Source organism: Conger conger, chromosome 3 (genome assembly GCF_963514075.1).
Source record: "Conger conger chromosome 3, fConCon1.1, whole genome shotgun sequence".
NCBI lineage: Eukaryota > Metazoa > Chordata > Actinopteri > Anguilliformes > Congridae > Conger > Conger conger.
Window position 1 is genome coordinate 7,738,200 of NC_083762.1, and position 21,915 is coordinate 7,760,114.

A 21,915-nucleotide genomic window follows, 5' to 3' on the forward strand; every position below is an offset into this window, starting at 1 on the left:
AGGGAGGGAGACAGACACAGAGAGGGGGGGAGATAGACAGACACAGAGAGGGGGGGAGATAGACAGACACAGAGAGGGGGGGAGAGAGACAGACACAGAGAGGGGGGGAGAGAGACAGACACAGAGAGGGGGGGAGAGAGACAGACACAGAGAGGGAGGGAGAGACAGAGACAGAGAGAGAGAGGGGTGAGAAGAAAAGTTTGAGGGAGAACGATAAATTCAGAAGTTACTGTGCTAGGAAGATTGAGTGCAGACATTTGATTTACACGATTAAATAAAAGCTGTGCATCACCGGTATGGCTATGAATTATGAATTATACAGAACATTAACAGTCTAGTGCCAGGAAAGAAGACATCTGCAGTCTGTCCCCTCCTAAAATGTCTATGATTGGACAGACTGGATTATCATGGTCTAAATGCGTTTCCCCAGGTTTAATAGTCCAGCCACATTAAAGACTTACGCCACCTGTATGAATGCATTTTAAAACTTAAAATAGCTTTACAATAATAAAGACTAGTTTAACTGTAGATTGAAGAGTGTTTTGCTTGTATATTGCAAAAAGAAGTCTAAAGAAGTCTAAAAAAAATGTTGTCTTGTAACAAGTATAAAATATAAGCTTGTTATAAGTCACAATTCGCTTCACAGGTGAACTTTTCTTACCCCATTGGCAAATCTTGAATCGACTCAAACTGATTCACCTCATTGCCAATACTTGTGTCTTATCTAGCAAAAAAGTAATATCAATCTAAAAATAAGACTAAAATGTTTGCGGATATGAATGTAATGAGTTTATTGCGCACGGCGGCACCCTGGCAGAGGAGAGCAGGTCAGCCCCGGCCTCCACACACCTGTACAGCTTGGCGTTGTCCAGCAGGACCTCCATGCTGATGTGCTGCTCCAGCAGGCTGTAGGCCAGGATGGGCATAGAGGTGAAGCAGATGTTGTACATCGTCAGATAGGCGGCATCGTACAAGGGCTGGGGACGAGGGCAGGGAGGGCCCGGGGGTTAATACCACAGAGAGGAGCAGGCGTGCGCACAGACACACACACACACACGTGTGCACATGTACACGAGTACATGCACACGCACACAACGCATGTACTCTACAGACACATACACATGTACACGAGTACATGCACACGCACACAACGCATGTACTGTACACACACGTACACAAGTACACAACTACATGCACAAGCACACAACGCATGTACTCTACACACACATACACACGTACACACACACACACACACACACACACACACACACGTACAGAACGCATGTACTGTACACACACGTACACATTTACACACGTACCCATATACACACACACACACACGCATGTACACACAGATGCATGTATACACACACACACACACACACACACACACACACAACACATGTACTGTACACACAGACGAAGACACACACACACGTATTGTACGCACAGACACACACATACAACACACACCAACAATCTGTGGCGCAATCATCCAAAAATGAAGAGCACCTACAACACAGCTGTACTGCAATATGCAGATGCATATTCTCAGCATATTCACACATGTGCGCAGAGGAATATGCACATGTTAATGTATGTATAAAAACATACACAGGCGTGTGTAGAATGAGTCAGCAGTGTAATGGTGTTTACATGGGCTGAGTATGAATGTACCGTGCAGTGAAAAATTGCCCCCTTCCAGATTTCCTCTACTACATAATTGTCACACTGAATGGTCCCTTATCTTTTTAGCAAAATGTAATATTAGACAAAAAACTTCAGTAAGCAGAAAACACATTCATTATTTGTTCATATTTAATAAACCATTCAGCATGACAAATATGCAATAGTAAAGGAAATCAGGAAAGGGAAATATGTTTTCAAGGCAAATTTAGCTTGTGTAGGGTGTGAATGTGTAAATATGCACACAGATATGCATGTATCAATGGACAGTCACTCCAGGAGCAGGAGGGGCAGGAGAGTTCATGGGGGAGGAAGACAGACTTGGAGATGGGTGCTCCTGGTTTTGGGTACCAGGCCAGGGCGACCTCACCTGCTGTGAATACCCACAGAAGAACTGGAACAGAAACTGCGGTAAAATGAAGCAGAGATTCTGAAACGGACAGGAGAGAGAGTCAGACACATTACACACGTTACATTACATTAATGGCATTTGGCAGACGCTGTTATCCAGAGCGACTCACAGTTGATTTTAGACTAAGCAGGAGACCACAAGGGCCCAACGGCTGTGCGGATCTTATTGTGGCTACACCGGGGATCGAACCACCGACCTTGCGGGTCCCCAGTCATGTACTTTAACCACTACGCTACAGGCCTCCGTGAATGAGCGAGAGTGAACTGGGAGCCTGACAACTGGGAGGATTGGCCATGTCATTAATGGTGCTAGTATTCCCGCTATGCAAATATACAATGGGGTAGTCTCCACCAAATCACCAAATGTGTTATACCAAAGTGAAATATTCCCTTTAAGTTATTTAAGTATTTTTTGTATAATTTGTTTAAGACCACCTTGCCCACCCTGGTACTGCATTTAACACACAACACCTCACAAAAAAACCAGCAGACCCTGCAACCCCCACCAGGACCAGGAGTGAAGATCAGTGTTTTATAGTACAGAGCAGGGATAATTTTTCCTTTTCTCCCAGGTTAACTGAGCAATTAGTGACACTGACTGGCCACTTCCTCCACTGAGGTCTCTGCCCTCCAGGACCATGATGTTACCCCTGGTATAGAGGAGCATATCTTGGTATTTTAGTGCACCAAATGAAATAGAGTGGATATGTTGTATTTATTATTTTGTTCCCGACACCGTCACACGAAAGCAGGGAGGTCCAGTCTTCTCTGAAAAGGGCTGGTGTGGGTGCAGGTTTGTATTTACCCAGCCCTACCACACCTGATTCGACAAACAAACCAATCACGGCATTCAATCAGGACCATGATGAGAAGAATCAGGTAAAACCTGCACCCACCCACACGGGGCCTACCTCCGGGCCCTGAAGCCTCCACGGGGAGCGGGGGTGTGACCGGTACCTTGTAGAAGAAGTACTGCACCAGGTTGGCGATGCGGACGTAATACAGGTGTCCGTGGCCCAGTAACAGCTTCTTCAGGTGCTTGAGTTTGGGGATGGCGTAGTCGCTGTTCCGCACCGCCTGCCGCCCTTCTTTCCCCTTCACGCCTGCAGCGCACGGGACGGGGGGGCAGGGGGACCGGGGGTTATTCCCAAAACCCAGGACAAACACTCAGAGGGGCAAACATGCCAACTAAAAATCTGTTTAGTAATCGACATTACGATTCAACAACAGCAGTGAGTCAGGTTAACCAGTCAGGGGAAATGCAATATTTTAAGTATTCTTGGGTAAATCTCAGTATTTTTTTTTTCTTTTTTTATAAATAAAGAAAATAGTATTCCTATGGGTGCAGTGTCAGAATGCAATAAAATGCGATTTTATGTATTTATTAACCTTTATTTATATGGGGTAGGTAGACTGAGCGTGCATGCTCTTAAAAAAGTCAAGTTTTAAGCAACCAGCAAAATGTTGGTCTCCACTACCCATTACCCAAGATCTGACACTAGGGCCTGGGTTCAAGACCTGTCCTTTAAACCCAGCAGATGGGACCGATATACTGGACTAGTGCATTGGACAATATGCGCGGTATAAAACACATCAGCAGACCTGCTGAATACTAAACACGAGTCTGTTTACTGCTCAGAATCTGACAGGCAGACCCATAACTAGGCTTAAAAAGCGACCTTTCAGAGTTCTGAGGAGGAGAACTGAACCCAGTTTGGGAAGCTAACGTGCTAAAGCCAGGCTGGGGCTGGAGATGGAGCTGGGTTGTGCCTCTAATCGTTGGCCCTCGGTGTGACAGAGCAGGAGGTTCATACCGATTGGGTCATTGATCATGAATAATTAATCAGCAAATCTGAAATCTGACCTATCCCCACGTGCGCCTCCAGGATCATGCTGACATCATTGGCTCCGTCTCCAATGGAAAGCGTGATGGGGTTTCCTTTGGAATTCTTCACCAGCTTCACAATCTACGGAGTTCAGAGAGACGAGAAGAAAGAGAGGACACGGGAAACAAAGGAGGGAGGTGGAGAAAGGAGGGAGGGAGGGGGGGGGGCGGTGCGGAGGGAGAGAAGGGATGCAGGAGAAGGGAAGGGCGATGGAGGAAGAGATGGAGGAAGGTTTACAGAGAAAAGGGACGAAGAGTTAGGGAAGGATTAGAGGAGGGAAAGGGAGGTTGTGATAGAGAGACAGTGGAAGAGTGAGAGAGAGACAGAGAGAGAGAGAGAGAGAAAGAGAGACAGAGAGAGAAAAAGAGACAGAGAGAGAGAGGGAGAGAGAGTGCAAAGAAAGAGAGAGAGAAAGAGAGAGAGAGAAAGAGATTAAACAGACCACTCATTTTGCCCCTATCGAGTGGCAGGAGAGCTGGCAGAGAGTCAGAGAGAGGAGAGGCCAGACTCCCGCCCTCATGATTAGGGCCGACGCCAGTTTAATTAGACTCCTCCGTGCGCGGAGGCCGCGTGTGACCCACGCAGGGGACGGTTTTCATTAATATCTTTATTTGACCGTTATTTAACCAGGAGAGCCCCATGAAATTAATAATCCCCTTTAATCCCGAGGGAGACCTGGCCAAGACAGCACACCGTTACAAAGTATACAAGACTTACGAGAGAGAAAGAAACGTGAACTTTCAAGGAATACATACACAGTGCAGAGCAGACAATGCAGTATAGTCAACGCATCTTAGGAAAAAGCAAGTGCTATAGTCACGTGTCATGGCTTTCAATTTGGCCTAAAGTCACAGGATTATTAAGGTGAGGCTAAGTGGGGGCAGGCGGGTTAGTGTCCCGGGGCGCACGGCCCCCTGGGATAGCGGGAGGACCCACCTGGGCCTTCTGCAGCGGGGCCATCCGGCAGCAGAGCACGGCGGTGCAGTTCTGGCAGATCTGCAGGAACAGGCTCTTGTAGCTGCCGGGGCCGGAGGCGGGCGAGGCGTTCATCACCAGGGTGAGCGTGGCGCCGTCGATGATGAAGCCGTACTCCTGCGCCGCCGACGCCCAGCCCTGTCACATGACACCGGGGTTAGGGGGCGCTACTGAGCAGCTACACGCCAATACACAACTACACTGTTCTTCAGAATACATCTAACGCACAGCCCCTGTCACATGACACCGGTGTTAGGGGGCGCTACTGAGCAGCTACACGCCTCAACACAGATACAACCACACCTGTTCTTCAGAATACATCCGACGCCCAGCCCCCGTCACACCACACCTGCTGTTAGGGGCGCTACTGAGCAGCTACACGCCAATACACAACTACACCTGTTCTTCAGAATACATCTGACGCCCAGGCCCGTCACACCACACCTGCTGTTAGGGGGCGCTACTGAGCAGCTACGCACCAAGCTGCCGTCTCCACATCGATACACAACCACACCTGTTCAAGAAGAACAGCGTTCTTCAGAATACACCCGAGGGGGAGGCAGCTCGTTTCTTTACCCTTTACTTATGCTTAGTTTAGTTTATCAATTTGATAATAAACTTCCCAAAGAAGTATCAGTTTGATCCTCAGTTTTAAGCCACATTAATGCGCTCCATTGGGCCTAATTCATGTTCCGTCAGTCCTTTCCTTCCCCATTAGGTGGAGCTGAGGAGCCAGGACAGGAATGCAAATAATGATTTGGAATGCGAAAGCCAGTTAACACTGTTAACTGAAATGCATTACTTTTTCCGTCTCAAGTACAAAATATAAGCTTGTTTTAAGTTACAGTCCGTTACATTTTCTTACCCCATTGACAGATCTTCTAATGAGTCAAACAGTCACTGGCAATATTCGTCTCACTTGACAAAAAACTAACACAGCTAAGCTTCTAAGTCTGGATATAAGATTAACATCCTGGCTGTGACTCCTTCTGTGGTGCTGACCTGTTGACCCCGGCTCTGCGGGGCGGGGCGTCCTTCACCGCCCTCTTGTGGTAGTCCTGCAGCAGGTCGTGTAGCCGCTCCTCGCGCTTGCGGCCTCCCTCCTCCAGGGTGCGCACCGTCAGCTCCAGCAGCTCCGTGCCCCGCTGGAACAGGCGGCAGGCGTAGCACGTGGACTTGGCCGTCTCCATCTTGTCCCCCGTCAGCACCCACACGTTAATGCCCGCGCCCTGCAGGGCCTCCATGGTCTCCGCCGCCTCCTCCTGGAGTCTGGAGTGAGGAGGGGAGAGGGGGATGGCAGGGGAGAGAGAGGAGGAGGGGAGAGGGGGATGGCAGGGGAGAGAGAGGGAGGAGGGGAGAGGGGGATGGCAGGGGAGAGAGAAGAGAGGGGAGAGGGGGATGCAGGGGAGAGAGAGAGGAGGGGAGTGGGAGGGGAGAGGGGGATGGCAGGGGAGAGAGAGGGGGAGGGGAGTGAGGAGGGGAGAGGGGGATGGAAGGGGAGAGAGAGGGGGAGGGGAGTGGGAGGGGAGTGAGGAGGGGAGAGGGGGATGGCAGGGGAGAGAGAGGAGGAGGGGAGAGGGGAGTGAGGAGGGGAGAGAGAGGAGGAGGGAGAGGGGGAGGGGAGTGAGGAGGGGAGAGGGGGATGGCAGGGGAGAGAGGAGGGAAGAGGGGGAGGGGAGTGAGGAGGGAGAGGGGGATGGCAGGGGAGAGAGAGGAGGGGAGAGGGGGAGGGGATGTGAGGAGGGGAGAGGGAGGAGGAGGGGAGTGGGAGGGGAGTGAGGAGGGGAGAGGGGGATGGCAGGGGAGAGAGGAGGAGGGGAGAGGGGGATGGCAGGGAGAGAGAGGAGGAGGGGAGAGGGGAGTGAGGAGGGGAGAGAGGAGGGGGAGAGTGGGAGGGGAGTGAGGAGGGGGAGGGGGATGGCAGGGGAGAGAGGAGGGAGGGGAGAGGGGGGATGGCAGGGAGAGAGAGGAGGAGGGAGAGGGGGAGGGGAGTGAGGAGGGGAGGAGAGGAGGAGGAGGGGAGAGGAGGAGGGGAGGAGGGGGAGGGGGAGAGGGGGATGAGAGACAGCTCATATCTGCTCAGCTACACGTGCACTAACAGGACATGCAATGGCACAGCTGCCACCATCAGCAGAGTTACGACACTGCACACAGAAATAAACACCGGCCATGCCAAAGGACTCCTTTAATGAGTAACCCTAAAAACATTGAAGCCCGAGGGCTAGCCATGCTCAGACATGATTTAGCATCGATTCCAGAGGAGGTGTGCTAGACCCAAAACACCTCTGGTCTCGTACTGTTGGCAGCGTGCAGGTAACTAAGTGATGCAACTGTAACTAGCGCCCATTGCCAGCATCTTTTAACCCTTTAAGGTGCAAGATCTTAACATTCTAGTGCTAAGTGGCGCAGTCTGTAAGGCTAGTGCCAAGTGGCACAGTCTGTAAGGCCTGTGCTAAGTGGCGCAGTCTGTAAGGCCTGTGCTAAGTGGCACAGTCTGTAAGGCTTGTGCTAAGTGGCACAGTCTGTAAGGCCTGTGCTAAGTGCAGTCGGTCAGGCTTGTGCTAAGTGCAGTCGGTCAGGCTTGTGCTAAGTGCAGTCGGTCAGGCTTGTGCTAAGTGCAGTCGGTCAGGCTTGTGCTAAGTGCAGTCGGTCAGGCTTGTGCTAAGTGCAGTCGGTCAGGCTTGTGCTAAGTGGCGCAGTCTGTAAGGCTTGTGCTAAGTGCAGTCGGTCAGGCACAGACCTGTCCTCCACCGCCGTGGCTCCGATCAGGCTCATGCCGGTCTCCACCTGGTTGTAGACGGCCATGAGCCTCTCCTCCCGGTCCTGCAGGGCCAGCCGGGCGTCCCTCAGCCCCGCGTCGGCCTGAGTGTACTCCTCCACACTCAGCTGCTTATAGGCCACACACAGCGTGCGGTAGCCCTCCTGAGAGAGACAGAGACAGAGAGAGACAGAGAGAGACAGAGAGAGACAGAGAGAGACAGAGACACACACAGAGACAGAGACACACACAGAGACAGAGACACACAGAGACAGAGACACACAGAGACAGAGACACACAGAGACACGCAGAGACACGCAGAGACACACAGAGACACGCAGAGACACAGAGAGACACACAGAGACACACACAGAGACGCACAGACGCACAGACGCACAGAGAGACACAGAGAGACACAGAGAGACAGTTTACTCTCTAAATAAAATGCAACTGAAATAAAGCAGAAACCCTACAGCCCATTACAGTACCTCATGCAGTAAATCGAGTGTGTATATGCTAGTCAGTCTTTACTAGCATATACACACTAGACCTGGTTGAAATGCATAATCATTTCAGATTTAAATCATGAATTATGATTTTGCCTGGTAGGACTGAGCCAATCCAAGAGGACGAGAATGCAGGATTTCATAGGTACACCAATACACCAGACAAGCTCAGTAAAGCATAGAAAAGTATTTGAATCCAAAACAATAGCGTATTTGACAGAGGTCTGATGCGCACAGTTGCTATGATGGATGGTACACAGTGAAAGACAAAATGGCACAATGGAAACAGAAGCTACTGCAGAATACTGTACACAGAAGCTGACAGGACAGGCTGCGTGAGATAGGAACAGGATTCCAGCAGTGAGTGAGTAGAGAGGCGGCTCGGGTTGGACCGCGTTCGGGTTGGACCGTGCTCGGGTTGGACCGTGCTCGGGTTGGACCGTGCTCGGGTTGGACCGCGCGGTTCAGGCTCTGACCGTGGCGTTGCGCTCCACGTGCATGCGTATCCGGTCCACCTCGTCCGGCTTGACCCGGGGGAAGATGGAGGAGTCGGCGCCCTTACAGAAGAGCAGCGTGTCCCCTGAGAGGAGAGGTCAGAGGTCAGGGGTCAGGAGGTGAGGGGGTAAGGGGGTCAGGAGGTGAGGAGCCCCAGGAGCTGGGACGGCCTGTAGTGTAGTGGTTAAGGTACATGACTGGGACCTGCAAGGTTGGTGGTTCTAATCCCGGTGTAGCCACAATAAGATCCGCACAGCCGTTGGGCCCTTGAGCAAGGCCCTTAACCCTGCATAGCACCAGGGGAGGATTGTCTCCTGCTTAGTCTAATCAATTGTAAGTCGCTCTGGATAAGAGCATCTGCCAAATGCCAATAATGTAATGTAAAAGGAGCCAGATTCTCTTGCGAGCTCTCAACAGCGACCAGAACACCGGGGAGGTCAGAGGTCAGAGGTCAGGAGGTGAGGAGGCAGGTTCTCCTGCCAGGTCCGCAAACTCACCCGTCGGCGACCTCACGATCACGCTCATCCGTCTCCGCACAGGGTCAAAGTTCAGCACGTGAAGCAGCTCATACCTAAGAGAAGGGAAGAGATTTTAACGATTAAACGATTGACCCTAAAACATCATTGACCACTTGACAACAAGCACAGTCCAGAAAAGAAAAAAGAAAAACTTTAAGAGCGACTTACGCTTCGACGTCGTTATTCCGGTTGAGTATTTTCATCTCTTTACACTCCAGCCCGAGGAAGGTGAAGCCATACCTGCACACAGAGAGTCATGAGCAACACGCACGTCTGCTGTGTACCATTTCTATCATCACTAATACTTAAATCTTCATTTAGATGTTGCAGATCTTGTAATATCTCCTGTAATCACACCTCACTTCTTATATATGACATGCTATAACTATATACCAATATTTACCATGTGAAGTAGACTTGATGTTCATGGCTTTTGGGCAAATTGTACCCGTGTTCTGTAGTTCTAACGACCTTGGGTATGCACTTACTGTATTGTACGTCATTTTTGATAAAAAAATATGCCAAACAACTGCCATGTCATGAAATGTACCATCAGACCTGGGTTCAAATAGCATTTGTTTTGGATTCAAATACTTTTCTGCATTTGACTAAGCATGTCTGGTATATTGGAACAAATGAAATGATCCGAGAAGTGCAAACCCCACCCAACTGCTCCTCCCAGCACACTCAAATGCACAAGGCAAGATCTATAGAGCCCCAAAAAAAGCATTTGTACCCACTTGAACCCAGGTGTGGTTCACATGAGGCCCAACTCTCCTGAGCTTTCACTCCTAACACACAGGCTGAGACAGGGGCCACGGTCAGGCACTGCTTACTTCATGGCCCCCTTGACCAGGGCCACTTCATCGGGGGACGAGGCGATGAAGCCCCGCTCCTCCTCCACGAGGGGGACCTCCAGCCCGCCGTCCAGCCCGTCCACCTGGTCCCCGAGGTCCCCCTGGTGCAGGCCCTCCGCCCCCAGGCCCGGCTCCTTCACCTGCACCGTGTGACACAGGCAGAGGGCCCTGAGGAAGAGCTCCTCCTTCTCCTGCAGACACAGACGGGGGGGGGGAAAGAGCTCACTCTCCCAGTCACTCAGTTACCCCGTTCCCCAATGTGCACAGTGGGCTTTCTGTTATAACCCGGCTGTGTGTTCATTTTATTCTATATACTGTGTGTGTGTGTGTGTGAGTGTGTGCACATGTACCATGTGTGAGTTTATGTGCCATATGCACAAACTGTGTATGTATGTGTATCGCGCGTGTGTGTGTGTGTGTGTGTGTGCGTGCGTGTGCGTGCGTGCGTGTGTGTGCATGCGTGTTGCGAGCACGATTGCGCATCTACACGTGTACCGGCTTTGGGGTTTTTACAAAATGGCTCTAATAAGCTCTCAACAAAATGATTTCCGTCATGCTGCTGTGCGTTGCCAAGCTCTTGATTTAACTCAGTGTTTCTGTTGTGCCACCTCTCCGTTTGGCCTCTTTGTCACAAAAGCAATGGGGCCGTGGATACTGACCAAACGGCACCTTAATCACACGGCCATTTTGCGAAACAAATGAAGACAGTGCAGACTCAGCCCAATTTCCTAAGATGTTACACGAAGTTTAAAACCCCTTCACAAGAGGAACTGAGCCAAAAGGGGCCAGAAGAGAACTCAAGGACGGCGGACATAAGCAAAAAAAAAAAAAAAAGGTCTTCCAAGAACTGCAGCTTCCCACACCCACAGTACGACCGTATATCTGCGGGCAGACAGGTGAGCAGACAGGTGAGCGGTCTGTCATTGGCGTGCAGCCTCCCCGCTCCTCCTGAGGTGGGGATATTTCATGCCTGTAAAGATTTTTCCAGAACACTCCGGTCTCTTTGGATTGACCTACACCCTGACGCCTTATTCCACCTCCTCAAAACACAATTATGTCCGGCGCCGTTGAGCACGCTGTGTATTACCGGCTCGTTTGGACCGGACCGGACCGGTTATGCGGTGCCGGGCAGGTCACTGGTAAACGAAGCTATAAATGTGACATTCAAGTATAATTGGATAATAAAGTATAATTGAGTGTGTGTGAGTGTGTGCAAGTGTCTGTGTGTTTTGTATTTGTGTGTGTGAGCGTGTGCGTGTGTGTGGCTGTGTGTGTGCGCCCGCATGCATGTGCCTGTGCGTGTGAGGAGGAGCGTGTTTGTACGCGTGTGTGTGTATGTGCGTATGAGTGTGAGTACGTGTGTGTATATGCATGCGTGTGTGCTTATGCGTGCCTGCGTGTTTGTATGTGTGTGTTTGTTTGTATATGTGTATGAGTGTGAGTACGCGTGAGTGTATGCATGCGTGTGTGCGTGCACGTGCCTGCGTGTGTTTGTACGAGTGTGTGCACGTGCGTGTGTTTGTATGTGTGTGTGTGTGTGCGTGTGCGCGTGTGTGCGTGCCTGTGTTTTTTTGTGTGTGCGTGTGCCTGCGTGTGTTTGTATGTATGTATGTGTGTGTGTGTGTGTGTGTGTGTGTGTGTGTCTGCGTGTGTCTGCGTGTGTCTGCGTGTGTTTGTGCCTGTGTGTTTGTGTGTGTGTATGTTCGGCCGCGTGTGTTTGTATGCGTGTGTTTGTATATGTGTGTGTGTATGTATGCGTGTGTGTATGTATGTGTGTGTGTGTATGTGTGTGTGTGTGTGTGTGTTTGTATGTGTGTGTGTGTGTGTGTGTGTATGTGTGTGTGTGTGTGTGTGTGTGTGTTTGTATATGTGTGTGTGTGCGGCTGCTACACCACATACCGTGCCGGCCTTCGGCTGCAGTTTGCTGATGGGCCCGTCAGTGGTGTCATACTCCTCCAGCTCAGCGAGGCGGCCCCGGGACCTGTACTGGATGCCATCGATGCAGCACTCTATGAACTCCATGTTGTTCTGAGTGAGGGTGCCCGTCTTATCTGTGAACACGTACTCCACCTGCAGGCCAGGAGGGGAAGTGCATCAGACATGGCACGGCAATAAAAAAAATAAAAAAACACATTCAATTAATCGACTTGAACAATAAGAACGGACAATTAATTCCCGGCAGTTATACAGCCGGCGTAAATCAATTTAATGAGCCCAGCGTGTAATGGCAGGTAATTTATCAGCCAAACCGTCTTAAGACTGATCTATAGCTGACATATTCCCAGCTGTGAGAGTAGACAAGGTCAGCGTGTCGGAGGCAGGACCTGAACTGCCCCCTTCTCGCCCCCCGGGCTCCCTCTCTGCCTCCCCTACCTGTCCCAGCTCCTCGTTGAGGTCGGAGGTGTTGACCAGCGCCCCCTCCTGGATCTCGGGATCGTAGAAGTCCTTGTCCCAGGTGATGAAGAAGGAGCCCAGAAACTTCTGCATCTCCACGGTGACGTACATGGACACGGGAATGATGAAGTTGAAGAGCACCATGAAGGACAGGAAGTCTGTGAACATCTTCAGGTACTGCAACACAAAAGCCACCGTTAGATTATGTAGCACTTCATACATAGCAACTACAGAAGTAGTTTATGCCCCATTCACATACACACACTATAAGGGGTTAGGCGTCTTGCTCATTCACATACACACACTATAAGGGGTTAGGCGTCTTGCTCAGAGGGCCAGGGATCGAACCGGCTGCTGATCACTAACTCCGGGACTAATGTGGCCCCTACAATTATTGCATAGCTGTTGTTACAATTACCACTTATCACCCTGTATTCAATATGGCATTCAGACACATCTCTAGAGTCTGAAACACCTGAAAGCATGGATTCAGTACAGTCCCTAAGTATACAAACACAACACACAAGGTCGCTCTCCCACACCCTCACACACACACACACACCCTCACACACACACACACACACACACCCTCGCACAGACACACACACACACACACACACACACACACACACACACACACACACACACACACACACACACACACACACACACACACACACACACACACACACATCCCCTCACTCACCCTCGCACACAAACACACCCTCACACACACGACACACGCAGAGTGTTGAGCAGGCAGGCGTGTTGGGGCAGAACCTCACCCGGTAGGTGTCCTTCTCCTTCTGGGTCTTGTGGTTGTACCAGGGCTCGTCCTGGCCGGGCTGGCTCTGCCACACGTACTTCAGCGCGGTGCACACCAGAGCCTTACTCAGCAGAATGATCAGATACACCAGCAGGAAGCCGTTGATCGACCTGAGACAGACCACACACACAATATAACACACAATAACTTGTATTCAGTCTTATATTGACTTATGTTATATACTTACATTAAAGAAAATCACATTTCTTTTACTTCTTTGTGTGAAACGAGACAAAGATATGGCCAGTGAGGAGAGGCTCATTCTGACTCATAACAACATTCACCAACGGGGTGATAAAACTTCACTGATTAAGCAAACGGTGACTTAAAACAATGCTTGGCGATCTTCTATGGAGAACTTGAGGACTAAAATACTTGCCAAGACAGACATTTTTTCCAGCGCCAGAGCTGCCACAACATCTTGTTCTCTCCCTCTCTCCTTTACTCATCAGAGCACTGTCCCCGACCATGCTCCACTTGTTTCAGGTGCCAGGCAACACTTTTTATTTTTAGGTGCGTTTGAATAGCAGCGATTGGCGCGTGTAAACCGTGAGAACTGTTATTCCCCGACTGTGAAGGGGAGGCCCAGCCCGGGGATTAGCTGCCATGGAAAGACCCACTAATGCGGCCTGTAGCGTAGCGGTTAAGGTACATCACCCTGTAGCGTAGCGGTTAAGGCACATGACCCTGTAGCGTAGCGGTTAAGGTACATGACCCTGTAGCGTAGCGGTTAAGGTACATGACCCTGTAAGCGTAGCGGTTAAGGTACATGACCCTGTAGCGTAGGGGTTAAGGTACATGACCCTGTAGCGTAGGGGTTAAGGTACATGACCCTGTAGCGTAGGGGTTAAGGTACATGACCCTGTAGCGTAGGGGTTAAGGTACATGACCCTGTAGCGTAGGGGTTAAGGTACATGACCCTGTAGCGTAGCGGTTAAGGTACATGACCCTGTAGCGTAGCGGTTAAGGTACATGACCCTGTAGCGTAGGGGTTAAGGTACATTACTGGGGCAGCCTGTAGCGTAGCGGTTGAGGTACATTACTGGGACCCGCAAGGTCAGTGGTTCGATCCCCGGTGTAGCCACAATAAGATCTGCACAGCCGTTGGGCCCTTGAGCAAGGGCCTTAACCCTGCATTGCTCCAGGGGAGGATCGTCTCCTGCTTAGTCTAATCAACTGTACGTCGCTCTGGATAAGAGCGTCTGCCAAATGCCAATAATGTAATGTAATGTAACACACTGCTATTTCAGCTGAATGCCTCTCTCCCCCTGTGCTTCAAACTTGTATCCCTCTCTTTCTCTTTCTCCCTCTCCCTCTCTTTCTCTCTCCCTCTCCCTCTCCCCCCGGCTCACTCCTTACTTCTCCACAGCCGAGCGTTTCTGGGACTTCCCCTGGTAGTTCAGCGCCATCTTGGTCTCCATGCCGGTGTAAACCGCCACGCCTGGACAAGAGGGAAGCAGAGGTCAAATCAAACTTTATTCACAAAGCACACTTCCCACTTCACAAGCAGTTCAGACAACACATTTAATGAATAATAAACAACTGAGAAATAATGACGACCACAGGAATCGAACAACAATAAACACCACGAAATCCAAATAAAACCACTTAAATACCCTTAATCAAAAGCTGCAAAAGATACGTTTTCAGTTTCACAAAACCCATTAATGCACAATCTTACCTATTTTTTACTAATTTATACACAATGCAGACAACAAAATGATTGCACTGTATATGCTGAAAGATTAGCCCTGCAATTACCATAGATCTTCTTGGTGTTTTTCAAAGTGGCCCCTTTCAGAAGCAGATTCTCCGGGCCCAGAGACCTAAGGACACACACACAGGTCACGGTAAACTGGACGGTACAGGAGGCAGTGTTAATGCACGGTCTCCCCATGCCTGTTCACCACTCTTTGACCGAACACTTAAAACAGCCCGGCCGTCAGGCGCGCTGCGTTGAGAAGCGGGCGGGTTTTATGCGACGGTTACAAACGGCCCGGGTGATAAACGCGTCTCAGAGCTCTTTCTAAGCGCTCCCTGAACGCCCGCCAGACCGCCTCCGCTCTAATGGCGGTTGGGGAGTTATGGGTCGATAAAATAATGATTTGAAAGTAATGCAAGGGGAGAAGGAGGACAGATTAATCCACTGAACCGCCCGGTGCCTTTTTGGAAACGAGGGGTGTGAGGGCTCACCGTACGGCGGGGTCCTGATCGCTCCTGTAGATGTGCATCCGCCCCACGAACCTGGAGAGAGAGAGAGCGAGAGACATTAACACTGCACTGAGAGAGAGAGAGAGAGAGAGACATTAACACTGCACTGAGAGAGAGAGAGCGAGAGACATTAACACTGCACTGAGAGAGAGAGAGAGAGAGAGAGAGAGACACATTAACACTGCACTGAGAGAGAGAGAGAGACATTAACACTGCACTGAGAGAGAGAGAGAGAGACATTAACACTGCACTGAGAGAGAGAGAGCGAGAGACATTAACACTGCACTGAGAGAGAGAGAGAGAGAGAGAGAGAGAGAGAGAGAGAGAGAGAGAGAGAGAGACATTAACACTGCACTGAGAGAGAGAGAGACATTAACACTGCACTGAGAGAGAGAGAGAGAGAGAGAGAGAGAGAGAGAGAGAGAGAGAGAGAGAGAGAGAGAGAGAGAGAGAGAGAGAGCGAGAGACATTAACACTGCACAGAGAGAGAGACATTAACACTGCACTGACAGAGAGAGAGAGAGAGAGAGAGAGAGAGAGAGAGAGAGAGAGAGAGAGAGAGAGAGAGAGAGACATTAACACTGCACTGAGAGAGAGAGAGACATTAACACTGCACTGAGAGAGAGAGAGAGAGAGAGAGAGAGAGAGAGAGAGAGAGAGAGAGAGAGAGCGAGAGACATTAACACTGCACTGAGAGAGAGAGACATTAACACTGCACTGACAGAGAGAGAGAGAGAGAGAGAGAGAGAGAGAGAGAGAGAGAGAGAGAGAGAGAGAGAAATTAACACTGCAGTGAGAGAGAGAGAGACATTAGTGGTTAAGGTGAGAGAGGGGGAAAGAGAGAGTGTATGAGAGGGAGTGAAAGAGTCAGAGTGAGAGAGTGAGAGAGAGTGAGAGAGAGAGAGAGAGAGAGAGAGAGAGAGAGAGAGAGAGAGAGTGTAAAAGTGACAGCGAGAGAGAAATGCCCCAAGCCTGGCTAATAAACCACTGCAGAACCCCTGTTAACTTGGACAGTTTATCTGTAAGTGCCTTGTTAAAAGTATTAAAAGAAAAAAAGAAAAGTAAAGTATACAAGCACTCAGAGTTCACCAAGGAGGCCAGTTCTCATCTGTAGAGCTCACGCTATTCGCTTTGCAAACACGGGGAGAACATCCCAACTCCACGCAGGGAGGATCCAGACCCCAGCCCACCCTGCTGTGAGGCAACAGCGCTAGCCACTGCGCCTTCACGCGACGTCAGATCAACACAACAGGCTTCAGCCCGCCGTTTCTAACTCGGGTGTAAAGATATTCGAAACATACTGAGAACACTGCATTAGCGTTAAGTAGACCTTCCCTCCATTCTGTCAAAACACAAGCCAGACCCAGCGCCACATAGATGAACTGCCCATTCACATACAGCCAGCTCATGCCCAGACTGGCGTGAAAGGTTTTGCCAAAGATCAGTAACAAAACTGATGAACCACCTAATGTGAATTACTAGTGTGACCACCAATAGTAACAATGTAACATCACACAGAACTACTAAATAATATTAAGGAACATAGCATATGCTAGTGTGAGTAAAGATATACCGCTATAAGCAGTATAAAGGGCTTTAGGGTTCAGTGTTGGATGTAGGGATTACATTTGTTGATCAGATTATTCTGAGAGTGCAAGAGAAAGACAAACTGGCCAAAGAACTGAGAGGAGTCTTGGTGTAATGAGCGCACTTCAACACTAGATGGGGCTAAAACACTAAGCCTCAGACGGCCTGATGGACAGTGAGGCAATATAGAGGATTTAATCAAAGAGGAAGCTTGGGCTGACATACTACTAGATGAAAGATAATCGAAACCTCATGAAGTCATTCAACTAAACAGAGAAAAAAAACATTGCTGCACTGTGGAAAACTGGCCCAGGGCAGAATTACGACAGAATCGGATACAACAGCCTGCTGACAAAATGACGACATGATACAGGTTTAACATCTTGCAGGTTAATGAACTCTGACGAAGTGAAAGCACATGCACACGCAAGTGCAGAGAGACTCAGCGACACACACACAGAGAGACACACAGAGACACACACAGAGACACACACAGAGACACACGCAGAGACACACGCAGAGACACACGCAGAGACAGACTCAGGACAGGCACACAGAGTCAGACACAGAGACAGACACAGAGACAGACACAGAGACAGACACAGAGACACACACAGAGACACACACATAGAGACACACACATAGAGACACACACATAGAGACACACACATAGAGACAGACTCAGGACAGGCACACAGAGACACACGCAGAGACAGACGCAGAGACAGACTCAGGACAGGCACACAGAGACACACACAGAGACAGACGCAGAGACAGACGCAGAGACAGACGCAGAGACAGACGCAGAGACAGACGCAGAGACAGACACAGAGACAGACACAGAGACAGACACAGAGACAGACACAGAGACACACGCAGAGACAGGCACACAGAGACACACACACAGACTCAGTAGGCGATTCCTACTTGTATAGGTCAGGTTGGGGCTGTTCACACTCAATGGTGGCATTGAGCAATTCCAGATCCCTCTCAGTGTCAGGCACTGTGTAGTGTGTCTGTAGGAGAGAGAGAGGGGAGAATGTGTGATGAGATGCAAATAATAATAATAATGACTTCAGAAACACCCACTTCATCTACGCTCCTATGCAAGCCTAATACGCTTTGGTAACATACACGCACACTTCTCCAGACCTTTTGGAAACATACGTGCATCATGCCAAAACACAGAAAGAGAAAGGCAGATGGCAGGTATTGGGAGGGAAAGGGAGAGAAAATAAGAGGTAAAATTGCTAGTTGAGGTAAAATGAGAGGTTTGAACAGGCCATGTTGAAGCTAGCTGTGTGTTAAAACCCAAGGCGGTTTGAGGCGGCCATGTTGAAGCTAGCTGTGTGTTAAAACCCAAGGCGGTTTGAGGCGGCCATGTTGAACCGAGCTGTGTGTTAAAACCCAAGGCGGTTTGAGGCGGCCATGTTGAAGCTAGCTGTGTGTTAAAACCCAAGGCGGTTTGAGGCGGCCATGTTGAAGCTAGCTGTGTGTTGAAACCCAAGGCGGTTTGAGGCGGCCATGTTGAAGCTAGCCGTGTGTTAAAACTCAAGGCGGTTTGAGGCGGTTTGAGGCGGCTTGAGGCGGCCATCTTGTGACCTTGTGATTGGACTCGCCGTCCAGGCTGGCCGTGGTGACGAAGCAGGTGTCGTCCTCGCGGCTCGACTGCAGCAGGATCAGGTCACAGGGGAAGGTCTCATCCTCCACCACCTCCATGATGTCACCGACCTGCGGAGACGGAGACGCGCAGTCACAGCAAAGTGCCACATCCGACCCCAAGCCCCGGCCGAGCCAGGACCGGGGTTAATCATTTCTTTCCGTAGGCACCCTCACCTGGACCCAATAGCAAACAGCATTTTTAACTCATCCTGAATTAATAATTGAAAAAAAGGCATTTCTGAAAAACAGAGTTTTCAGTTAACAAAGAGCAACACACCAAGCCCTCGTGGAGGTTGAAATACTCCAACTGTAGCAAATGGCTTTTCTATAAAGAGCAACACAGCTGAAGTAATGTAATTATAATATGCGCTCAAACGCATTATGAATGAATTAAGGTTTTATCGAATTTCCAAAAACCTGCCAACTAATAACTCAGCGCAGCCTGGCCTGAACCCGACCGCTTGTCACGAAGCGGAACCCGACCAAGCGCAAGCCCAATACGGGCCTTCAGAGTCCCCCCGCAGAGCCCGCGGGCCCCGGGCCCCCAGCCCCCAGCTGCAGACGCGGGACGCATTAGAGGAAAGGGGGGAGCCACACCTTGATCTTCTCGCTCTCCTTGCGGGTCCTCCGGCCGTCCTCCAGCACAGTCACCGGGTACTTATTCACCTCGTTATCAGCCTTGTGCCTCAACCAGTCCTCATAGCCCTGAGAGAGGGAGAGGGAGGGAGAGAGAGGGAGAGAGAGGGAGGAGGAGAGGAACCGATTGAGAAGCAAGGACAGACGGAAAGAGAAAGAAACCATTGTAGAAGAGAGACGAGACTTCGCGCTAACGGTATGGTGCGACTCCGTGGAAAATGAAGAATAGAATATTGTAGAATATTCAGGTGCTTAGCACACATGAAGCCAGACCGCATCTCAGTACTACTCGAGAGACTTTATCATAGCACTCTGCCTGGTTATTTTACAAGCCACCCTTTAAATAAACAAACCCCCTAAAGCAGAACTGATGTGAAAATGATAAGAACGTGATAAAATACCTTGTCGCGTCTCAATCGGTCAATAAGCCTTAACTGCGATATATACATAATTAATATTCTTAAGTACATGGCAAGCGAGTGGAAGAAAACCAGGCCGAGAGCGGTAGCCTGAAATCTGTAGCCTACTTATCAGCACACCATAACACCAAAGTGAGAAATTAACACATTTTGTGAGAAATGCGAGACTGATTCGCGGTTATAGTTTAATCTGATGTGATTTTAATGCGATTTCCGCGCACCGCAGATTTCACACAGAGAAGCGGGAATGCAGAACAGCGCTGTACTCGTGAGCTTTGCCAGGGAATTAGGCTCCATGCGGGGCTCCAGGCGAGACCCAACAGGCCCCGGCACACGTCAAACCGTGAGAATTATCCTCAAACCCTCAGAATTATCGTCAGACCGTGAGAATTATCACCACAGAACACGCCCAGTCCAACCCACTCTGCTAGAGTGAAAAAACAAGAGGCCATTTTTCAAGAGGTGAAGGTTGGACACAGCGCAGAGGGGAAGGCAATGATTAGGGGGAAGAAAAAAAAAAAAACAACGGAAGAGAAGAAAGGGAGAGGGAAGAGGGCCGAGGGAGGAGAGGAGGACTGAGAACAGGGAGATAAAGAGGGAAAACAAAAGAGAACGAAGATAAAATGGAGGAGGGGGGAGGGCAGGAAAGGGGATGTGGGAGAGGTGGGAGGGGCAGAGATGGTAGCCAAGCAACAGCGCTGCCACTCACCTGTTTGATTGCCGTCACCGTGATGACAAAGAACAAGGGCAGGCCACTAGTGACAGGGCTGGTGGGGGTGTCCACTATCACCTGAGAGAGAGAGAGACACACACCTGTCAACACCTGCACCATCACCTGAGAGAGAGACACACACCTGTCAACACCTGCCAATCCACACTCATTTACACATTATCCACTATCACCGGAGCGAGAGAGGGCACACCTGTCAATCCACACTCATTTACACATGATCCACTATCACCTGAGAGGGAGGTGAGAGGGGGAGAGAGAGAGAGGGGGGGGGGAGAGAGAGAGAGAGAGAGAGAGAGAGAGAGGGGGAGGGGGGGGGAGAAGGAGCACACCTGTCAACAGCCTCACATTCACCATGCTCCAACAATCCACACTCATTTACACATTTCTGCAAATCTATTAAAAAGGTAAAAACAGATCCCCATTTACAGTATTATTTTGTTGTTATTATTTTTATTATTATTATCATAATCCGAGTCGCCAACGGGCTGGATAGAGAAAGGAGTAGAGCTGGCGAGGCGCTGTCAAACCGGCGGTTTCTCTGCAACGTTCACGCAATTGCGAAAGGGCACATAAGTTTGTTATATTGTCGAATTATCGAAGTAAAGATCGGCTTTGTTTTTAGTAGCGGCCTTTTTGCTCGATATGAGCACCGTGAGAGAGGCTGGAAGCATGCGTCTCGTGACGAGACAACACGGCTCTGTACGACTGACGGGGGCGAGGCGCCATAAACCCTCAGGGTTTCAGCATGGCATGCCCTCCGTTTCAAAACAATGCACAGATAAGCCAACAAACAAAACTGAGCTAAGCTACGCTAACAAACTAAGCTACACTAAGTCAACAAACAAATCTAAGATAAGCTAAACTAAGCTAAACTAAAACTGAATTAGCTGGTTTAACTGCACGTAAAACCAAGAACCCTACAAAACCTGGAACATGGACTGAAGTGTAAAAAAAGAAGAAGATTTTTTAAAAAAGCTGCTGCAGTCATCCAGCAAAGTCAGTAACTCTGCTTCCTGAAATCCCTCCCAGCGGTGCCTCATGGCATGCGGGTCAAAGTTCCCTGTACGCACACACGAAGTTCCACTGCAACCCTCAAACCAGCAGAGCAAAACTGCAGAAGGCCTACCTCAGCACACACCAACAAACACACAAACATCTTCCCTCACATCAGCGCATAATCACCGCTTTAGAATTGCCTTAAAGTGACATCATCTATCCACAGAATAGAATTCCCACATACTGGACACATATCTTTTAACAACGATCTTTATCACACACCACATAGTTGCCCAGTAATCACTCAACACAACTAAAGTAGCGGGTGCCAAGAAAACTAAGGTCACGTGAGGGGTACT

At 49.8% G+C, this 21,915-nt stretch overlaps 1 protein-coding gene across 6 annotated transcripts in view; it reads right to left on the reverse strand.

Moving 5' to 3' along the window:
* The window catches only part of atp11c (ATPase phospholipid transporting 11C), a 68,910-nt gene that overhangs the window by 11,886 nt on the left and 35,109 nt on the right, over positions 1-21,915 (reverse strand). For all 6 annotated transcript variants that reach the window (XM_061233747.1, XM_061233748.1, XM_061233745.1 and 3 more), the window contains exons 4-24: positions 20,537-20,617; positions 19,370-19,477; positions 18,713-18,841; positions 18,038-18,126; positions 15,506-15,556; positions 15,074-15,138; positions 14,672-14,753; positions 13,272-13,422; positions 12,466-12,663; positions 11,992-12,162; positions 10,072-10,283; positions 9,404-9,475; positions 9,215-9,288; positions 8,699-8,802; positions 7,699-7,880; positions 5,960-6,227; positions 4,920-5,096; positions 3,962-4,064; positions 3,055-3,200; positions 2,057-2,116; positions 850-977 (exon numbers count right to left, since the gene is read on the reverse strand). In XM_061233747.1, the coding sequence (XP_061089731.1) occupies positions 850-977; positions 2,057-2,116; positions 3,055-3,200; positions 3,962-4,064; positions 4,920-5,096; positions 5,960-6,227; positions 7,699-7,880; positions 8,699-8,802; positions 9,215-9,288; positions 9,404-9,475; positions 10,072-10,283; positions 11,992-12,162; positions 12,466-12,663; positions 13,272-13,422; positions 14,672-14,753; positions 15,074-15,138; positions 15,506-15,556; positions 18,038-18,126; positions 18,713-18,841; positions 19,370-19,477; positions 20,537-20,617 (2,651 nt within the window). The remainder of the gene's footprint in view (positions 1-849; positions 978-2,056; positions 2,117-3,054; positions 3,201-3,961; positions 4,065-4,919; positions 5,097-5,959; positions 6,228-7,698; positions 7,881-8,698; positions 8,803-9,214; positions 9,289-9,403; positions 9,476-10,071; positions 10,284-11,991; positions 12,163-12,465; positions 12,664-13,271; positions 13,423-14,671; positions 14,754-15,073; positions 15,139-15,505; positions 15,557-18,037; positions 18,127-18,712; positions 18,842-19,369; positions 19,478-20,536; positions 20,618-21,915) is intronic.